Source organism: Mastigoproctus giganteus, chromosome 2 (genome assembly GCF_048544385.1).
Source record: "Mastigoproctus giganteus isolate SK-2022 chromosome 2, ASM4854438v1, whole genome shotgun sequence".
NCBI lineage: Eukaryota > Metazoa > Arthropoda > Arachnida > Uropygi > Thelyphonidae > Mastigoproctus > Mastigoproctus giganteus.
Window position 1 is genome coordinate 88,932,808 of NC_143576.1, and position 23,478 is coordinate 88,956,285.

The 23,478-nt window shown below is 37.4% G+C and overlaps 1 protein-coding gene across 1 annotated transcript in view; it reads left to right on the top strand.

The window, feature by feature from the left end:
* The window catches only part of LOC150089401 (tyrosine-protein kinase Fer-like), a 171,056-nt gene that overhangs the window by 108,538 nt on the left and 39,040 nt on the right, over positions 1-23,478 (top strand). Inside the window, exons 15-16 of the mRNA XM_090389967.1 lie at positions 8,854-8,977; positions 15,225-15,376. Coding sequence (XP_090246093.1) covers positions 8,854-8,977; positions 15,225-15,376 — 276 coding nt within the window. The remainder of the gene's footprint in view (positions 1-8,853; positions 8,978-15,224; positions 15,377-23,478) is intronic.

The window sequence follows — 23,478 nt, forward strand, 5'->3', positions numbered from 1 at the left end:
AAAATTGTTGGATAGACTAGAAACAATGTTTCTGCTGCCTCTCATCTCAAAAGACCATTGGGATACAATTTTGTAGGAAATGCAATCTACATCCAGACCTAGAACTCTGACTGGACAATCAAGTAATTCCTATTCTAGCATCCGCTTCCTGGTTGTAATATATATATATAAAAATTATACATCCTAAGAGTGCTGTCTGCCAACATGGCAAGCCGACTGATTTACTTTGCCGCATGTGTACTATGCACTTATACAATCATGACTAGATTTTGGCTCTGTATGTCTGGATGTCTATAACTCTGCTAGATCAAGCACCTTACAATAGCTTGATCCTGAACATCATAGTGGCCTTCACCTTGTCATTTCCAATCCAAAGCCTCTATGATGAAACCAATGAACCTCCCTTACATTTATGCAGAGAAACTCTTTTAGTTAGCTGTGCAGCAAAACTCAAAGGACAACTAAATCATCCAACTTGGAAGCTACTTTTCTCCCCAAATTGGCAAAATCTTTACAGAGCCTACCCATCAATCAATCCATCAACAGGAATATGCCTTTGGTCTACACTTACTGATTGGCAACTTGACTTGAGTGAGTTATGACGTACTGTCTCTTCTACAATTCCTCCCTGGATGTGTTATGTACTGTCATACGAATTATCACTCTTAACATAGGGAAAAAATTCCCAATCCCGACAGAACATATCACAACTGCATTCATCACTGACAACCCAATATATATTTTTTTTTTTATGAGAACCCCAAACACGAGAGGTATTATAACCTATAGTACTTAGTACCGTGCTTGGGTTGGAGGTTGAGAAGACGAAAGAAGATATTTGTTGATGTTGGACTTGAACTTCTGTAGATTGTAATTTTCAGGAAATACGTATGAAGGAAGGTTGTTCCAGAAAACACCAGAATGAATAAATGAGGAAGATGAAAAGTTGGTTCTGTGGGTTTGAAGTTTGACAGTAAATCGATGTTGGCTGGTGGCGGCACGTGTTCGGACTGTTTTGAAAGAGAGAACGGGAATTATAGAAGCCAATTCAGAAGAACAGTGCCCATGGAAGTATCTGTAGAAGAGGCATGCAGCAGAAACAGTGCGTCTATGAGAAAGCGAGTGGAGAGACTCTGTTAGAGATGAATCATTAATTAACCTAACTGCCCTCTTCTGAATGGAATCAAGAAGCCTGAGAGAGGTTTTGGGGGCACCACCCCAGATGTGGGAACAATATTCCATGGCAGGGCGGATTTGCGATTTATACAGAGTGAGCAGCTGTTTGGGAGAAAGGTAACGCCGAGAGCGAAAGAGAAAACCAAGTTTTTTAGATGCAGAGGAAGCAATATTTGTAATGTGCTTGTGCCAAGAGAGATTAGAAGTCAGGGTAATCCCCGAAAGAGATATATCATTTTGCCTAGAAATCGGAGTGTCACTAAAGACAAGCAGAGGAGCAGAAGAATCCTTTTTCCGAGATATAAGACAAGATTGAGTTTTAGAAGGGTTGAAATCAACTAAGTTGTCTTTGCCCCACTGGAGAATTACCTGAAGATTGGCATTTAAGGAATTGGCAGCAGATTTTTGAGAACTTGAAGCTGATTGAGCTGGACAAGGTTTCTCAAAATGGAAAGTTGAATGCAATGTGCTATCATCGGCAAAACTATGGATAGGATTTCCAGTCAATGGAAGAAGGTCATTGATATACAAGAGGAAAAGAGTGGGGGAAAGAACTGAACCTTGGGGGACACCGGCATTAGTGGAGAAGTTAGAAGACAGAGAGCCATCTACCATCACCCTCAGTGAGCGATCAGAGAGAAAACTGGATAACCAATTACTAAAAACAGTTGGCAAACCATAAGATGGAAGTTTTTTAGAAGACCTTTATGCCAAACACGATCAAAAGCCTTTGAGATGTCAAGAGCAACTACTTGTGTTTCACCGAACCTTTCCATTGAATTAGTCCATAAGTGGGTAACATAAGCCATAATATCACCAGTGGATCGACACTGACGGAATCCATACTGGCGATTGTTGATCAGATGGAAGGTTTCTAGGTAGTTTAAGAGTTGGCGGTTAATTGATTTCTCCATTACTTTGGAAAGAGTAGAAGTAATTGCAATGGGACGATAATTGGATGGGAGGGATTTGTCACCCTTTTTAGGAACTGGCTGGATATGAGCAAATTTCCAAGCAGAAGGAAAAACACCTTTGGAATAAGAAAGTGAAAAAAGGCGGCAAAGAATAGGAGTAAGTTCAGGAGCACAGGTTTTGAGAACAAGTGGAGAAATACCATCAGGACCTGGAGCTTTCTTAGCATCAAGATTCATCAAAATCCTTCTGATATCCTTTTGACGGAAGACCACAGGAGGCAATGAATGGAGCGTGTTAGGAATGGTGGCAGTTGTTTTACCAAGATCATTAATACATGAGCTGGAAGAAAAATGGGATGCTAGCAGGTCAGCTTTATCCTTGGCTGAAGTGACAACAGAACCATCTGGTTTGGACAGAGGTGGGAGCAGAGATGGGCAAAAGTTGCGGCCAATAGCTTTGGAAAGAGACCAGAATGCTCGGCTACCATTAGGGCAAGAAGCAAGTTTTCTACTCTTAGCCTGTTCAAACTCTAGTTTGGACTGATTAATAACTGCTTTACAATTGTTGCGAGCTTTGGTGTAGGCATAAAATGAAACTGAAGAATTAGAAACAAGCCAATTACGATATGCAATGTTTTTCTCTTGGACAGCCTTAGCACATTTATTGGAAAACCAAGGTTTAGATAAAGGACGAGATTTTAAAGTGGAGTGTGGGATAAAGGATTCCATTCCTGCAAGAATAATTTCACTGACACGATCTGAGCAAACGTTGACATCAGAAGTTTTGAAACAGTAATCAGACCAAGGAAAAGAAGAAAAGAAGTCTCGCAGGTCATCCCATTTTGCATTCTTGTAATGCCAAACAATACGAGGTTGGGAATAGCCATGAGATAAAGGTTCCATTGGAGAAGAGACAATCACCAAGTTGTGATCTGAAGTGCCTAAAGGACCTCTCACTTCAACATTGTACTTAGAAGGGTTGTTTGTGAGAAAAAGATCAAGCGTATTGGCTGTATGATTAGGATTGTCCGGTATTCTTGTAGGTAAAGGAACAATCTGTGCTAGGTCATTAGTAATTGCAAAAGCCTCAGCATCTCGACCTGCTGGGTCGGTGTGACTAGAAAACGGAAGCCAGCTGGAGTTGTGAACGTTAAAATCACCAAGGAAAATTACCTCACTGTTAGGAAAGTTGGACTGGAGAAAGTCAAGTTGCAAAGAGAGGAAGTCAAAGAGCTCCAAGTGATTAGTGGATTTGGAGAACGGTAGAGACAACAGATGAATTTTACACAATGAGGTAGAGAGATTTTAAGCCAGAGAAGATCAAAGAGAGGAGATTCCAAATTGCCAAGTCTCTGACAGGGAATATCAGAACGGACATATGCACAAGTACCACCTTTGAGGCGAAAGGAATCATACAGCAAATAATTTGGACATCTGAGATGAGCAGTAGTTGAATCAACTGATAACTGAGATTCAGTCAGAAAAAGTACATGGGGTTTGGAAGACTGCAAGTGGAAATGGACATCGTTGAGATTAGAATTGAGACCATGTATATTTGTGAAATGGATTAGGAAGTCCTTGGGAGGTTTAGATCTTTTCGCAGATAAGCTTTCTCTATTATTTTGACAATTCATGGTGTATTCAATAGTAAGAAAAAGTGGGTGGGACATGCTGTATGAAGTAATGAAATTTTTGGATATGGCGTACATGTGGTAAGAATATACCCAGATCCTTGACATAACGTGGCCTCGACAATGCTCCCCGCATACACACTACTCGGACTCCCTCCAGTCACTATCTGGCAGAGTAGAGGTAGCAAGATTATACACTAGCTGATCCGGAAGCTTCCTAGAGAGTTACCAATAGGTTCAGTCTGGTGTACTAACTAGCGGCCGGCCTGCGAACACCGTTTTAGAGCTGTACCCTCGAAATGTAAGGAATATTGGATCTCGCCACAACATTCATCATAACCTCAAAAATCATCAATCATACTGCATGATGGAAGAGATAGGGAAGGGTTGACCGGAGACTAAAGACTAAACATGGGTTCCACCACTTCAAGCCTCCAATAAGCAAAGTGGTGGTATTTCACCGGTTGATGAGAGTCATCTACCACCTAGTACTGCCTGGTAACATAGAGGGGCGGCGTTCCTCCATGTGGTGTGGGCACCACACCTCGACCCCTGCTTACGTTGGTTCACACCTGGGTGGTCACCCACCATGTACTTGTGCATGAAGGTTATACCCAGGATTACTAACAGTCCCACCATCGTGAAGGTGCAAGCAGAGGATTTGGCTGTCATAGACCGTCCGGACTTTGCCGAAATTGGGTCCACTTTGACTTGAGTGTCACCCGAATATCAGTTCCATCAGCGTTTTAGACTCCCAGGTAGCAAGAACAGCTTGTCTGGCATATCTGAGAGAATGTCTGTGACAACCTCAAGGACCCATCAGTCAATCCATCAACAGGAATATGCCTTTGGTCTACACTTACTGATTGGCAACTTGACTTGAGTGAGTTATGACGTACTGTCTCTTCTACAATTCCTCCCTGGATGTGTTATGTACTGTCATACGAATTATCACTCTTAACATAGGGAAAAAATTCCCAATCCCGACAACATATCACAACTGCATTCATCACTGACAACCCAATATATGCAGTTCACTGCAGTGTATACAAGTGGATCTAAAACTGACAGTCGTGTCAGTGTGACTGCAATTTTCACAGTATCACTATAGCTAAGAAACTTTCATCTGAATGTAGCAGCTTTACTGCAGAACTCCATGCAATTATTATAGCTTTAAACTTCAAATGTTCAAAAGCCATACTGCTCACTATCATATACACAGATTCAGTTAATGCAGTTCAAGATATGCAGTGGAAGAAAAAGAATGACAATCCATTATTCATACAGATCTAGGATATTGTAACGAAATTAAATGAAAATAGGCAGAGCATCATCTTATGCCTGTATTCTAGGTAGAGCCAAAACTGCAACAAACACACTATTGGTCCTTCCTTCAGTGCACATTTATTAGACTATAAGTTTATTATTAAGCAACGATGTGTATTAAAAATAAGTTATTCTGTAAAAGAAAGAACTGAAAGCATGAAAATCCAGCATCAGAGATAATAGACAAGAAGTTATAGGCCTAGACTGTGAGCAGGTCACACCCGCCTAACTCATCTGCATTTACTTAAAGCCACCAGAATGTCTAATCTGTAATACACAACTCAAACTTCATATACGTGTAAACTGTTGGATACGTAACAGAGACAGACTGACAACCTTTGTCTTGTTTTCTACCATAAGTACACCTCTTACATTAGCTCAACGGTCAGCAGATACACAGGATGTAGCAAAAGTATTTATCTATCTCAGATGGATATGATGCTATTATATAAATACTAGTCAAAAACTTTTCAGGAAACTACATTATGGGCTGAAAAACTTCAGATAATTCATTAGGTAAGCCGCCTTCTGTCTGAGATTAGCTAACTTTTTATAATCTTGATTGAAGAGGACTTTATAAATTCCAGAAGTTCCTCCAGTTGGATGGGAATTAAACCCACACCTCTCCAAATGGGTGAAAAATGGGGGATCCACTTTTCAACCCCTTCCTTTTTTATTTATTATTATTTTTTTTTTACAAGTGGGTGTCAAATTATGAAATAATATCTTTCAATGTTAAATAGCCCATTTGTCTAAAAAAAAAATAAGTAATATCCATTTTTATTTTTTTTATAGGTTGCAGAAAGGATATTAGTCCAAAACATCATTTTCAGCAAAGCTTAAAGGCAGAACAGTTGAAATGCCTGATTATACAGGGGAAAATACCAGAGGAAATACTGGTATTTTGGTGAGTTAGAAGAGCAGTGTTCATGTTATTTAACCATCAAAACTGGGTTGCAAAATTTAAAATGGGTTTTTTGACACTGAGGATGCAGAGGACAGGAAGACCATTTTCTGCAATAGTGCCTGAAAATGTTGATGCCATTCACACTATGATACTCTCTGATAGATGAAGTTCTGCTAAACGGATATCTGAGACTAGGCATGTCCAGGGAACATACTGGATACATTATTCATGATATTTTGGACATGTGGAAGCTTTCTGCCAAATGCATCCCCAAATGTATGGATGCTGATCAAAAGCAACAGCATGTCCTTTCTTCAATTACCATTCTTTGCTATTTTGTGTGGCGGCAGTGATTTTTTGGCATCACAATAAAACACCACATTTCCAGAAACCAAAGAACAATTAAGAGTGGTGGCACAGTGGCTCCTTTCCTCCCCCTGGCCAAAGGAGTCCCACCCCAAGAAGTCTGCTGGGAAGGTCAGGGCCTCTGGTTTTTGGGACAAGGATGGGATTTTGTTGACTGCCTGGAAAATGGTAAAATAATAACTGCTGAGCATTATTCTTTGACTTTTGGACAAACTTAAGGAGGAATTGAAGGCCAAATGTGGGGGAACACTCACCCAAAAATACAGGACAATGCTCTGGCATACAGCACACCAAACACATGCCAAATTGACTGACCAGGCTTTCAGCTTCTTCATCATTCACCAGATCTTGCATCCTCTGACTACCATCTCTTTCCATATCTCAAAAAAATATTTAACAGGTCTCATCTTTGCATCAAATGATAGCATGACATGAGCAATAGAAGCCTGATTTAGGGAACAGTCTTTCAGTTTCTATTAGAGAGGTTTACAAATGCTGGAACATTGTTGTAGAAAATGTGTGGAGTTGAAAGGCAAATATGTTGAATAAACTATACAGCAGGCCCCCGTTATAACGCAGTTCGCTTTACGCTGATTCGCTATAATGTTGTTCTTATATTATAACCCCTATCTGACTATGACACCGTCACAGATCACTATAACGCTCTTTTACAGATTGCATTTTTGGCATATTTAACGAAATCGTTTCATTTGATGGAGTCGATAGCTTGAAAATGAATAGCAAAACAGCATTAAAACGTTTCCCACGCTCAGTGAAATTTTCTTGCACTCTAATTTAATTGCAGTACAGTGACTTGTTACTTGTTACGTAGCTCCGAGATCAACATTTTAAAAAATGATCAAATATATTGCTTGTAATATTTGTAATAGTAATCACTCAGCATAGTATTAGACATCGTGCGTAATGGACAGTTTACTCGAACATTGTATCATAATTAATGCAACTAACGCAGTTACATTTTCGAAGAGTTAATAATGGCCGATAAGAATGAAAAAACAACGTCTGGGTGCAGTACGAAGACTATAAATGTAAGAAAAAGACTGAATTTGAAAATTAAATTAGACGTTTTGAAGCGAATCGATTCGGTCAAAGACAAGCGGATGTGTGCCATAATTTAGGACTTGTAAGTTTAACTGTAAGAACAATTATAAAAAAATAAAGAATTAATTTTAGCTGTGGGAAAGATAGCTGTTCCACTGCAAGCAACTAGGGCTAGGCTGGCTATTAGGATTTAAATGGAAAAGACTTTAACTAATTTTATTGAAGATAATGTCCAATGCAGAATTCAGTTAAGTTAAATATTATAAAAAAAGAGAGAGAGAGAGAGATTAGCCAATATGATGATCTGAAGAAAACTCGCCTAAAAAAAAAAAAAAATGTGGAACCATTTAAAACTGGTAAGGGCTGGTTGAATAGATTTAAAATCTAGGGAGTAGCCGCAAGTGCAGATCAAGGAGCCGAAACTTTCAAAAAAGAACTTGTTAAAATTATTGAAGAAGGGTATTGTGTGTTATACTTCTCAACAAGTTTATAACATAAATGAAGTAGGACTTTTGTGGAAACGAATGCCTAAAAGAAGTTTCATATTGAAAGAAGCAAAAAACATGCCAGGTTTCAAAGCGGTGAAGGACCGTTGACTTTATTGTGGGGTGGTAACGCTGCGGGGGATTTAAAATTAATACCCCTTTTAGTTTATTTGGAAGAGGGCCAAAGTTCAACCCAAAATCGACACATTTTTCATGATTAAATTCATCAATTAAATTCATTATTTTAATTGGAATTTTAAGTTTAATTTTGATACGTAAGTAGTTACCACATAATTATATACGTATGTAATGCAGAATATTTTATATGTACAAATATTTGAATATTAAATATTTTGACCGACATTTGGGCATCTTTTCACTACCGTTTATTATTGATCAGGAAATATCCTATGGCACTGACCGCAACTCACAAATACATGTTACCTTATGGGAATGCGGCGCTCGCTTAGCACGGATTCACTTAGCGCCCTGTTTTTCTGGAACGAATTATCAGCATTAAACGGGGATCACCTGTACATGGATTACCTTTTTTTTTTTTTTTTTTTTTTTTTTTGTATTATAGGCTGACAACTTGATCAGCAGCCCCCTTGTACTGTTCTGAAGGACTAAAGTGTATGTGTGTGACTTTGCATTTACATTGGATGAGCTATATTGAGAGTTTTAGCCAAGTTCTTGTTGCTGAAAATATTTGAAACAGTGCCAAGCTTAATACACAGAAATATTTGGCTTTTAGAATAATAATGTGGTAATATACTGATTATTTCTGAAAGAGGGGGGGGGGGCTATTAATTTCTATGTACCTTCTAATTTAGAAGATATGAATATAATATTTTACAATATTATTAATTGTCGAATATTATATATTATTCTGAAATAATTAATTATTATTAATAATTGAAAATTAATTTTTAATTTTAATTACCAATAAAATTATTTGCTCATTGATTTTGCCATTAATTTTGTAGGTGGATCTTTGCTAAACCATTTACGAACAAATAAATTAATGCTCAGATTAAAAGAAATGCTAACTATATGTATTGATGCAGCAAGAGGTATGGAATATCTGGAAAGCAAGAATTGTATACATAGGTAATTATTTTCTTTAATAATATTTTAACAGTATGATTTTTTTTCAATATCACATATTGCTTGGTTATTACTTCTTTTTTTTTTTTCCCTCCACTTTTTTTGAATGGTCAGTGTTGGTTATCATATTGTGAGACAAGATATTAGGTGATTTCTCAAGTAAATCAGATTAAATTTCATCATAACTCAGAAGCTATTTGAAAATCTTAACCTTTCCTATATATTTTTATTACATGATTAATCTCCTTTTTTTTAACAGTTTAATTCTAAAGATCATACATTTCAATGTCAGAATCTTTCACTTTCACATCTGATTGGTTTATCTCATGGTTTTTTTTGGGAGCTGCAGAAATAGCCTAGCTTCTCATTATTTTGCCATTTTAATATGAATACTAATCTCGTATTCCATTTTGAGAATGTAGCCCTTCCCTCTTCAGGACATATTCTTTGTAATACCAGATTTGTTTACCACAGATTTTGTGTTACTAAGATAGCATAATGAAGGGAATTAATATACAAAATTTAATACAAGCAGTCACTTTGCTAAGATTATTTTTAATCTAAATGCATTAAACGCTTGACCTGCAGTAGATATGTTCCATTCTGACATCATATGCATCTTTATATGTTTCTGCTAAATAAGATTATTTACCTCGAGACTAGTTTAAAATATGTTTCTAATATTAGAATTTTCACGTGGGAGAATAACTACAGTTTTGCTAAGTATTCAAATGACATTGAGAACCTTTGCATTAGCAACTAGTGATCTTAATGTATTAATGTTGGATACAGTTGAACCTCCCAAATCCAGTAACTTATGGATTTGATCCTTGCCAGACCTAGTGTTGATATAAGTGGTAGGGGTTGGAATATCAAGCACATGCTTAAAACAATGGCCTGGCACTTCTGAATATGGGTTCTAATACCTTCCACATGCTAAATAAATTTTTTTGCTTCAAACTTAAAATAACACTGAAATTACATTTCAGTGTTCTTTTAAGTTCAACAATATTGTTGGCCTCTCAACATGGGTAGTTGTATGTAGGAGTGAAGTCTGATGATGCTGATGGAATTTTCAGATTAGCATCACTGAGATCCAACATTTACACCAGCCCTTGAATACCATCAATGGTCTGGGTTTTTTTTTATGAAAGCCCCAAACATCAGATGAATTAGAACCTATAGTACTTAGTACCATGCTTGGGTTGGAGGTTGAGAAGACAAAAGAAGATATTTGTTGACATTAGACTTGAACTTCTGAAGACTGTAATTTTCAGGAAATACGTACGAAGGAAGGTTGTTCCAGAAAACAGCAGTTGAATAAATAAATGAGGAAGATGAAAAATTGGTTCTGTGAGTTTGAAGTTGGACAGTAAATGGATGTTGGCTGGTGGCGGCACGTGTTCAGATTGTTTTGAAAAAGAAAGTGGGAATTATAGAAGCCAATTCAGAAGAACAGTGCTCATGGAAGTATCTGAAGAAAAGGCATGTAGCAAAAACAGTACATTGAAGAGACAGAGAATGGAGAGACTCTGCTAAAGTTGAGTCATTAATTAATTAACCTAACTGCCCTCTTCTGAATGGAATCTAGAAGCCTGAGAGAGGTTTTGGGGGCACCATCCCAGATCTGGGAACAATATTCATGATAGGGTGAATATGCGATTTGTACGGAGTGAACAGCTGTTTGGAAGAAAAGTAATGCCGAGAGCTAAAGAGAAAACCAAGTTTTTAGAAGCAGAGGAAGCAATATTTGTAATGTGCTTGTGCCAAGAGAGATTAGAAATCAGGGTAATCCCCAACAGAGATATATCATCTTGCCTAGAAATCGGAGTGTCAACAAAGATAAGCATCGGAGCAGAAGAATCCATTTTGCGAGATATAAGACAAGACTGAGTTTTAGAAGGATTGAAATCAACTAAGTTGTCTTTGCCCCACTGGAGAATTACCTGGAGATTGGCATTTAAGGAATTGGTAGCGGATATTTGAGAAGTTGAAGCTGATTGAGCAGGGCAAGGTTTCTCAAAGTGGAATGCAATGTGCTATCATTGGCAAAACTATGGATAGGATTTCCAGTTAATGGAAGAAGATCATTAATATACAAGAGGAACAGAGTGGGGGAAAGAACTGAACCTTGCGGGAAGCCAGCATTTGTGGAGAAGTTAGAAGACAGAGAGCCATCTACCATCACCTTCAGTGAGCAATCAGAGAGAAAACTGGATAACCAATTACAAAAAGCAGTTGGCAAACCATAAGATGGAAGCTTGTTTAGAAGACCTTTATGCCAAACATGATCGAAAGCCTTTGAGATGTCAAAGGCAACTGCTTGTGTTTCACCAAACTTTTCCATTGAATTTGTCCATAAATGGGTAATATAAGCCAGAATGTCACCAGTGGATCGACACTGACGGGATCCCTACTGGCGATCGTTGATCAGACGGAAGGTTTCTAGGTAGTTTAAGAGTTGGCGGTTAATTGATTTCTCCATTACTTTAGAAAGAGTAGAAGTAATTGCAATAGGACGATAATTGGATGGGATGAATTGTCATCCTTTTTAGGAACTGGCTGGATATGAGCAAATTTCCAAGCAGAAGGAAATACACCTTTTGAATAAGAAAGTGAAAAAAGGCAGCAAAGAAGAGGAGTAAGTTGAGAAGCACAGGTTTTGAGAACAAGTGGAGAAATACCATCAGGACCTGGAGCTTTCTGAGCATCAAGTTTTGTCAAAATCTTTCTGACATCCTTGTGACAGAGGAACACAGGAGGCATTAAATGGAGTGTGTTGGGAATGGTGGCAGTTGTTTTACCAAGATCATTAATACATGAGCTAGAAGAAAAATGGGATGCTAGCAGGTCAGCTTTATCCTTGGCTGAAGTGACAAGAGAACCATCTGGTTTTGACAGAGGTGGGAGCAGAGATGGGCAAAAGTTGCAGCCAATAGCTTTGGCAAGAGACCAGAATGCTCGGCTACCATTAGGGCAAGAAGCAAGTTTCCTACTCTTAGCTTGTTCAAAATCTAGTTTGAACTGATTAATAACTGCTTTACAATTGTTGCAAGCTTTGGTGTAGGCAGAAAATGAAACTGAAGAATTGGAAACAAGCCAATTAAGATATGCAACATTATTCTCTTGAACATCTTCAGTACATTTATTGGAAAACCAAGGTTTAGATAGAGGACAAGATTTTAAAGTGGAGTGCGGAATAAAGGATTCGATTCCTACAAGAATAATTTCACTAACACGATCTGAGCAAACATTGACATCAGAAGTTTTGAAACAGTAATCCGACCAAGGAAAAGAAGAAAAGAAATCTTAGAGGACATCCCATTTTGCATCCTTGTAATGCCAAACAACATGAGGTTGGGAATAGCCATGAGATAAAGGCTCCATTGTAGAAGAGACAATCACCAAGCTGCGACCTGAGGTGCCTAAAGGGCTACTCACTTCGACCGTATACTTAGACGGGTTGTTTATGAGTAAAAAATCAGGCGTGTTGGCTGTATGGCTAGGATTGTCCTGTATTCTGGTAGGTAAATGAACAATCTGTGCGAGGCCATTAGTAATTGCAAAAGCCTCAGCATCTCATCCAGCTGGGTCGGTGTGACTAGAAAACGGAAGCCATCTAGAGTTGTGAACATTAAAATCACCAAGGAAAATTACCTCACTGTTAGTAAAGTTGCAAAGAGAGGAAGTCAAAGAGCTTCAAGTGATTAGTGGAGTTGGGAGAATGGTAGAGACAACAGATGAATTTGACAGAATGAGGCAGAGAGATTTTAAGCCAGAGAAGATCAAAGAGAGGAGATTCCAAATTGCCAAGTCTCTGACAGCGAATATCAGAACGGACATATGCACAAGTACCATCTTTGAGGCAAAAAGAATCATACAGAGAATAATTTGGGCAACTGAGATGAGCAGTAGTTGAATCAACCGATAATTGAGATTCTGTCAGAAAAAGTACATGGGGTTTGGCAGACTGCAAGTGGAAATGGACATCGTCCTAGGAATGTTCTCTTCATGCTTAGATTGTGGAGGTGAATATCTTGCATCTTTAAGGGAATACCATTGACTGAACCGAAATCCACTGATGCAAACAATGTGTTCTTCTGTAGCCAAGTGGGAAGGAGCAGCAGTGCGTAGCACACGCTTTTTGATTAGACTGGGGTTCGAGCCCGTCACCACCAAATACAGAAAGGTCAGGGAATGACCACCGCATATTACCAGAGTAGTATGGCCTTAGTTGCTAATGCTCCTAAAAACTAAACAACTGAACTGATGGCGCTCCTCCATAGCCAGGTGGGAAGGAGCAGCAGTGCGTAGCACATTCTTCTTGATTAGAGCGGGGTTCGAGCCCGTCACCACCAAATACGGAGGATGCGGAAAGGTCAGGGAATGAACCGCATAATCCTGGAGCAATATGGCCTTAGTTGCTAATGCTCCTAAAAACCAAATAACAACAACAACTGAACTGATGCCAACAATGTGGACTTCACTAATTCACAACTTACATTAATAATATTCCAGTTCTGCTGGTTAATGCTCCCAAGTTTTTAGATTTAAATACTGGACAACTAACTAAACTTGCAGGCCCATGTGACTCACCTGCAAACCATTTGCCTGAAAATATTAAATATACTCCAATCTATGTCATCCATGCCAACATCTACACCTTATTACATCTTTATAAAGTAATGATCAGATCTTGTCTAGACTATAAATCTCCAATATATGACTCTTCTAGGAAAACTATTTTACAGCAGTTGCTGCTTTATAGTTGTTAAAAGCATTTATGTTGAAGCAGATGAACCCTGTTACGCCTTAATCAGATGCTTTTCTCTGTGCTTCTAAAATTCTAGTCTACCTTTCCATCCTAGTTGGAGATATCTGTATGGGATTTCTTTTACAACAGTAAGCCAGATGAAAACTGACTGCTTCTCTCCAACTAATGGAACTGACTCAGGCCTGGAATATTGAGCTATGCAACGTATATCAGGACCCAGTATTATTAGCTGCACCTTAGTAACTTATCCTTGCATCATTTGTTGACCATTTTCAGCAGTGGGAAAAGACTGTCATACCTTTTAATATTGAATACTTAAACAATTACATGCCACTTACTTAATGTCTGACTCTGACACGCAGGAGCACTGTGGCAGTCTTCCCTTCTTTTACCACTACAGTCTCATTACCTGTAACATGGCAGTTTCACTGCTGAACTCTATGCCATTTAATTAGCTCTTGTTTGCGTTATTGAATTTTGTTTCGTGTGCCTTGATGTCTTCAGTCCCTCATAGTGCATTCTCTTCCATAAGAAGTAACCTTTCCTCCACATCTTATATGAAAGAGCATTCAATCATAGTTACTCTCTTCCAATGAGTCCAACCAAACTGTGACATTTTGCTGGATCTCAGGCTACTCTGGCATTGTCTGAAAAAAAAAAAAAAAAAGCTGATCTTGCCACACAAAAAACCCCCATGATATAACCCTCGCATCCTTTTCAAATGCCCTATACATATCATAAAAAGGTCATATAGGCAGAATTCAGAAACCACTGGTCTCAACTATGGCAAGCACAAGTTAAAAATGAATGAATGAAAACTATGGAAATCGAGATTCAGTCATAACATGGGAAGAGAGAGTACTAGTTAGACTTCATATCAGTCATTCCTTCCTAGTTCATCTTTCCTTATGGAGGAAAGCCCTCCTCAGTGCATAGTTTGTCAGACCAGACTCACCTAATAAGTATATTTTCATTGACCATCCCCATTATTTCAGTATCTAAAACTGCTTTTAACTGGCTATCTAACCTTCATGAGCTATTTCAGTACTTGAGCTACATCCATTTGTGACAAAACTTAACTATTTTTTGGAATGAAGGCATTAAAAAAAATTGTGAATGGGGAAAATTTGGCCCAAGAGGAACTTATTCCTCTAAACCTCACACAACAACCAGGATTTGGATTTATTGAAATACTTTGTCCTTTTTTTTTTTTTTTTATTCACAGAAAAGCTTTGTGGTTTTGGAGCACTGATATGGAATATATATAATTCTTGATACGTTGATTATTTTTCATATTTATTGAAATTAAGAAAAGCATTGATGCTTCATTTGGGCATCTGATTATGAAATAGTGATAATGCTAAAATGACAAATATATTGCATTCATTCTGCCATTTATTAAAGCACTGATGAATTTGTTTCATATTTATTGTCGGTCATTAGGCACTTCATTTTTTTTCTCTCTCTCCCTCACAGAGACCTTGCAGCTCGAAATTGTCTTGTTGGAAAAAACAACATAGTCAAGATATCTGATTTTGGTATGTCTCGGGAAGAAGAAGAATACACAGTTTCTGATGGCATGAAGCAAATACCAATTAAGTGGACAGCTCCAGAAGCTCTTAATTATGGTATATTTATAAATTTTTGGAGAATCAGAAATAAGTAATTAAAGAGATATGAGAATTTCATATCTTAAAACAGGTGATATGCATGCTACTAGTAATAGTTGCATCTGAAAAATGTTTTGGTACCTTGTGAATGTTTCATTAACTTAATATAAATAAATTTTTTTTATTTGATATCAGTAATCAACAAAATTATGATATACAGTCCTGTCAGGGTCGTGGCGAAGGAGAAAAAAATTAAAATAAATAAATATATAACAAATAAAAAAGAACAGTCAATACAAAAGAAAAACCATCGGAGGGGATGGACAGGTGATGTGGGAAGTTTTTTTTTTTTTTTTTTGCAGGTGTTTATAAGCTAGCTTTCTTGTATCATTTGCAACTACTAATACTAAAATCATGAAAAAAGGGGGGAATAGAAAAAAAAAACAATTTCACTAAATGAGTGAATCTAAAAATATTTTATGCTATTCAAGAGAAATACTACAGTCCTTTTTTTTTTTTTTTTTTTTGTTGATCTGAATGTTGTTCTTGGCATAATTATCATAAATATTAATTTTTTATATGTCCAAAAAAAAACTTGGTTTTATCTTTTGCTTCTGAGCAGCTGTTTACTCTGCAGAAATTTCAAATTTGACTTACAATAAAATATTCTTTTCACTTTGGGCCAAATGCTTTCAAAAAATTCTTGTCTCTGTCCAAGGGAGCAGACAGCTTAATCAGTGATCCTCCTTGTTACACAGTCATTCAATATCCTTCATAGAGACACTTGATTTCTACTGCATCTTTACCACACATATAGATATTACAAAGGACAGGAATGCACAAATATGCTATTATTTCATAAACTTCTTAAATTAATAAATATAAGAACGAGGTTCAATATGTTTTTGTTATAAATTAATTATTTAAAAAATAAATAAGAGGTTTGCTTCAGTAATTTCTTGTAAAATGCTTCATTATCAACACTCACTATTATACAAATTAGATATGATGGATTTAGTGAAATTACTTAAATGTATTTTTGCACTCGAAGGAAAATCGATGATCTAACATATCCAGTACCAATAGTTTAACAGCTCCAACCCTGACACATAGGAATACGGTAAATCACCAACCACTACTTACAAATGAAAAAAGCCATTGGCATCATTAAAATCAATAAAAACGAATACGAATATTATGCAGATACAATTGAAGTGAACAAAGCGGTATGTTGGATGGAATTTAAAGACGAGAGATTAGTCACTTTCTTGGCACATGCATGTAAAAGACCAGAAGTCTGAAATGAGAAAGGGGCAATGAACATTAATCGAGTTTTCATGTAACTTTATTTTGAGAGTTTCCGCTATTAGTATTGTATAATTATGTTGAATATTAAGAATCTTTGCTTCATTAAACAAGAAAGTATGTCCTTCATTAACTGTGCGTAATGCCAATTCTGAGGCAGAGGAATGCGAAGCAAGGATTGATGCAATGTCTCGTTTCTAATGTGTATCGTGTTGAATCTTGATATGAAGAATTAGTTTTTGCAGGATATATTATAGACTAAATCATTAGTTTGGAATGCAGAGGAGGATTGAATAGAGTGACTGTTTAAAACTACATGTAGTTTTCTCATTGATTTTGATACTATTTTAAATTCTGTATTTTTAAAAAGTTTGTTCAGTTGAATATACCATTGCTCTATATATGGGAAGGAAATAAAATATTTTTTTTATTAAATTGCTATTATTTATAGGTGCAGGATTATGTAAATGGTTTTTTTTCTTGTTCTTTTGGTATGACTTATTATTGATAAAGGGTAGACACGGTTTCGGAACCTGTTTATTAATATTTGTATTTCTGAGTTCAATGCAGATTTGGAAGTAGGGTATTATATGCATTAAGAAACTGGTTTAGGATTATCGATCTTTTATAAGTGAAGGGATGGTAACCTTTGTAATGCAAAAACATACCAGTGTTAGTTGGTTTCCTGTATATTTTAAACTGAATATCATCCATATCACGTATGACAGTAAAATTTTAAAAGATTATTGATTTTAAAAAAAATAATAAATAAACAAAATATAAAGTTATTATATTAAAATGGATTTTTCTTTTATTTTGAAAATTTCTCCTTATATTCTTTAATGAATTGGCCATCAGGTGTGCTCTGATAGTCTATATTGCAAAATAGAAATGTTATGTGCACTCATTTCATTTCCATTGTTTCTAATGGTAGTGCAAAGCTAATTAATAATATCTTTCAGCAAGATGCCTTTTATTGACTACGAGAAAGCCTTCGATTCAGTAGACCACGACCGCCTAATTGACCGACTGAGAAAACTTGGGCTTGAAAACAATGATATCAACTTTATTACAACTCTCTACTGGAATCAAACAGCCCGGCTTCGCTATGACAACGATCTGACAGACCCAATTCCAATAAAAAAAGGCGTCCGGCAAGGCTGTCCATTATCTCCCATTCTTTTTAACATCTATTCGGAAATGATCTTCGACCAAACACTGGCTGACAAGAACATCGGCATAAAAGTTAACGGACACTACATCAATAACTTAAGATATGCCGATGACACAGCACTAATAGCGGATTCAGAACAAGATTTACAGACCATCTTGAACGAAGTGGACATAGAAAGCCAAGCATGGGGGCTATGAATCAACAAAAAGAAAACAAAGGTGATGAAGGTCAGCAGGACTGCAAGCAAAATCACGATCAAACTAAACAACGAAAAATTAGAGCAAATACACCGCTTCAAGTATCTCGGAGTGCTCATTGATGACCAGCTGAACCATGAGGCCGAAATCAAAAGCAGAATTGAACAAGCCAGGCAGGCATTCACCAAATGGAGAACCCTCCTCACCGACAGAAGCTTGAACATCGTGCTCAAATTACGCACATTGAAATGCTACATCTGGCCAATACTGCTCTACGGTGTAGAAACCTGGACTCTAACATCAGCCACTACAAAAAAGCTCCAGGCCTTCGAAATGTGGCTCTACCGAAGAATGCTGAAAATTCCGTGGACAGCCAAGATAACCAACGCACAGGTCCTGCAGGACATGCACACGGAACGGGACCTGCTCAAAACCATCATCAGCAGGAAATGCAAATACCTAGGTCACATCGCTAGGAACCAACAAAAATATCACCTACTACCACTCATCCTGGAGGGAAAGATCGAAGGCAAGAAACGCCCAGGCAGACCGAAAATGGCATGGCTAGATAACATCAACACCTGGCTTCACATGACAACAGCACAAATTCTACACGCAGCGCTAGACAGAGAACAATATCAAAACGAAGTCGCAAACGCCATTCGGCAGCATTAAAGAAGAAGAAGAAGCAAGATGCCAAGGAAATATTATGTAAAATTTCAGAAGATATATATTTAGGAGTTTCTATGTAGATGTGACATAAACATAAGGAGAGCAAATGTAGAAAGAAATGCAAAAAAAAATGTTGCATTTTATGGTAATGATATATGTGCTGAATGTTTCTTTGCAACTTGTTCCATAGAACATAAGCTTCCTCTGAGCCATGCTGATCATGCAAGTATACATTGTTCACAAAGATGTTTCCTTATAGTGAAATGGCAGTAAACAAAGTGATCCAAGCTATATCCCGTTGTGGTGATGTTTAAAATTTTTGTCAGATTGAAAGCAGTTTGCTTTCTAGACCAGCATTGGAAGGTGGCTGTACAGGGTACATCTTCTGAACAACAAGAAACATGTGGGATTCCTTCAAAGAAATGGCTGGCACTTAGCATTGGTAACATGCCTTTTATGATAGGCCCAAATGCAAGAGTGAAAAGGGTATTAAAAGAGGAGATCAAGCACTTGGTGGTAAAGGCTGTCCTTGCCATCTTATGAATTTGTGTCAAAAAGGAAGCTACATATCTTCCTGTGAAAGTAGGCAAATATTTGATGGAAATTTACTGCTATCTAAAGAGGTGCTAAAAAGAAAGATATATTTTAAACAATTTCAACTGATGTATGCCACTGCTTAAGAAAGATTTTGAATTGTGTGTACACTGGCAATCTTTAACAAGAGTGTTTAACATGTTAACTGCATCATGATGCAAATGTGCACCATGGAATTTTTAATCCACTCAGAGAAATCACCTGACTAGAATGATTTTCTTTTGATTTGATAGAAGAAAAACCATATATTTCTGTCAAGCAACCTTGCCAGTAGCTGATTAATTCAGCCATAGTGAGAAGAAAGCTGAAAAATGTCTATGCTTTTCCTAATCCAGAGTGAATCAATTCTGTAGTTTTCAATTCTGGGTCAAAAAAGGTTACTGGAAAAGCACAGAGTGAAAGTGTTAAAGAAGAGGTTAGTAGTGGGTTTAAAAAGCCATATGAGCACTTTTCAAAGTTACCAAATTGAAAAGTAAAATGAGTGATCAGTAGTGAGTGCCACTGACTCATATCCAAACCCAGTTCATGATCCAAAAGAAGACAAATTTAATGAACTCACCAAGAAAAGAACTTTGAATTGGAAACTTCTAGTGAAAGTAATCCTGAACAGGCCAAGCAAGCTGATAATTCTAGGAATATTATCTTCACCCATGCACAAAGTTTGTTCATGTTTCTCTTCTGACTTGAATAAAGCAGTTTGCCTGTTTCTTTTAAATGTAATGTTTGAAAATCTGAATATAGCTCTTTAATCCAACATACTTCACATCCATGTACTTAGCATTATTCCTAGATATGTTGAACAAAGTTATGTGCAAATTTATTTTACTGATAGTTTTCAAATCTCCTACTTCCATTTGGAAATTTGATTGCCATAGCAGATTAAACCAGAATGATAATTCTGGTTTAATCTGCTATGGTAATCAATTTCCAAATGATGCAAGAAAGCAAGCTTATATAGCATCAGCAAAAAAAAAAGGTGGGGGGAGAAGGGTACTACACAGTTCTCCAATCCATACTTTCCATGAATTTATTCAAACCATCTACTTCCACAACAATAGATGGAAGCCTGTTCTTACAATGAACTGTCTGCTGGCTGAAGGCAAACTTCCACATATCCAACTTGCAACCATCCTTCCTCAACTTAAATTTATGTCCCCTCTGTGTGTAGCCTCAGAAAGAGGAAGTATGCCATTATATATACATTCAGCTTACTCAATCCATTCAAGGCCTAAAACACCTCAATCAGATCACCCCTTGGGTGCTTAGTCTCAGGATGCTGCAGGTTGCAGAACTGAAGCTGTTCTAGGTAACAGCACCCTTTTGTTCCCTTCACCAATCTGGTTGCACTTCTCTGCACCCATTCTAGCAGATCTGCATCCTTTCTAAAGTGAGACCTCCAGATCTGTAGATAGTACTCAAGATGCAGCCTAACTGTTGCCTTGTATGAGAGGATAATCACATCCTTATCCCTGCTAACAGAGTATCTGTATATCATTGACAACCCCATGAGCTCTCCTGGCAGCATGTCTGTGCTTCTCAGAGAATTTCAATTTCATATCTGACTTCACAATCACCCCCACCCCCAGGTCTTTCATTTTCCATGTACTACTACCTATATGCAGTACCTTGATGGAAATTTGCTGCTATCTAAAGAGAAGTGTTAAAAAGAAAGCTAGATTTAAACAGTTTCAACTGATGCATGCATTCATCAATGTAAAACTTCAATTGCCATTTCTCAGCCCATCAACCCAATTTTCCTAGATCGTGTTGCAGCAGCTCATCCTGATTACCGTTGTTAACCACCCTGCCAACCTTTGTATCATCTGAAAACTTTGACGTTAAGTGTTAATGTACCTTCATCAATATCATTAATAAATGTTGAAACAAAAATTGACCAAGCACTGAACCCTGGAGAACTCCACTGATAACATTAGTCCATGAAGAAAAGTGCTCATTGATAACCACTCTATCTTCTTCCACTTAACCATTCCTTTATCTATAGTAGTAACTTGCCCTTAATTCACATTTTTCCAGTTTATACAGCAATCTTTTTGTGCAACAGTAGTAAAAGTCTTCCTGAATTCCAAGTGTATACATTTGGGGATACATTTGCACATCTCCAGTTCATAGGGTCCTCCTTTGAATCCAAGGATGATTTTATAATTAGGGCTAAAGGCTTGCTGAACTTGTTTGCTGCTTCTCTTAATATGATGGAATAGATCTCATCCACCCCAGGTGCCTTTTTTATGTTCAGCTTCAGCAATTCCTCTTTCACCTTCCTTTCAGTTATCAAAAAGTCATTTAGCTCCCCATTAAAGTTTGATAAACTTCTTGCATCCCCTACCTTAAAGAATTCCTCATGTGTAAATGTAGATGCAAAATACCTATTCAGTTTTTCAGCAACCTGTAGGGTTATCAACAGTTAACTTATTGACATCAAGTGGCCCAATGTGATTCAACCCTTTCCTACTACTGTCTTTGCCAGAGACTTCTCATCATTTGCCTAACTTCCTTTATCACTTGATTACAGACTGATTTTTATCTACCATAGGTTTCTGGATCACCTGACAATTTATGTTCATCCCATGCACTTTACTTCTTCCCAACTTGTTTTAACAGTTTAACTGACATCCATTTAGGTCTAAGCCTTGAACAGGATTTCTTTGTTGGTATGAAAAGCGATTCTATGATTACTTCCCTGAATGCTTCCCATTTATAATTTGCTGTTCATAGCATCATTAGTTGGTCCCACTGCAGAGAATTTAAAAATTGGCTGAGTAACACTTACAAAAAGCAAAAGTAACACTTACAAAAAGCAAAAGCCTTTTCCTTTACCCTTGACAGTAGCAGTGCTAAGTGTGGGAGAATATTCAGCCAGTTTATAAAAACAAAACCTGAGTTCAGTTCAGATCTCTTTCTGTAGATGCATTGGAAATGTCCTGACCACAAAGTTTAGCCGGTAAGGCCATTGTTATGAACAAAACTTTGACTCAACATTTTTGAAGTGGTTAAATCTGCAATGGTATCTTTCTTGAATCAATCAGAATGGCTAATATAATATTAGATATCAACGAGATATAAATAGACTTTCCATATCCATTCATCCAACAGTGATAGTAATACAGTTCCACGAACAGACTCTCCACAATTCCAAAAAATTCAGTTTAAATTACCCTGACAACTCACAGCATGTCATTAATGTCCTTGCACCTTATCTTGGTACAACAAGTGATATATTCTGATTAGATATATATATATACATATATTTGTTTTTTTTTTTTATCCCAATAATTTCCTAATTTATTATTATTACATTCATTACTAATTTTGTAATTATTATAATTATATTCATTCTGTTACATGTCAACAGTAATTGGGTGTTCTGTAATGCATGTTCTGTTTTAATAAAATAAATAAATTCACAGAAAGAAAAATGTTAAGTAAGCTAATGTTTAAAGTATACTATACTAAGTGGACAGGGATCATGGGATACCTACCTAGTAACGGGTAGGCCCACTTTTCACCTGGATAAGAGCAATCACACAGTAAGGCATTGAGTCCACTAGTTAACAAAAGTCCCACAGGTATTCCCATCCATGCTTGCTGCACCACTGTCATAATTCTGTCGCATTCCTGGGTGGAGGAGCCAAAGCTCAAATGGACCTTTCCATGGCATCCCAAAGATGCTCCACAGGGTTCGTGTCTGGTGAATGGGGAGGCTATTCCATGGTGGTAAAATCTGCAGAATGCTCTTCAGCCTATGTTCTAGTCACTGCGGCTCTGTGGGGGAGGCACATTGTGTTGCTGGAATACTCCATTTCCCTGTGGTTTGCCGCCTCCGTAGCCAGGTGGGCAGGAGCAGCAGTGGGTAGCACACACTTCTTGATTAGACCGTGGTTCGAGCCCGTGATCCACCAAATACGGAGGATATGGAAAAGTCAGGGAATAACCACTGCATATCACCGGAGCAATATGGCCTTAGTTGCTAATGCTCCTAAAATCCAAAATAACAACAACCCTGTGGTTGCATGATGAAGGGATACAGATGGTCTGCAAGGATTGACACCTAACCTAGACCATTTAGAGATGTATCAGAGGTCCTACATTCATCCACCACCTTTCTCTGCCCACAGTGCTATCCGTAGTGAGATGTTATTCCAGACATCAACACCTATGTC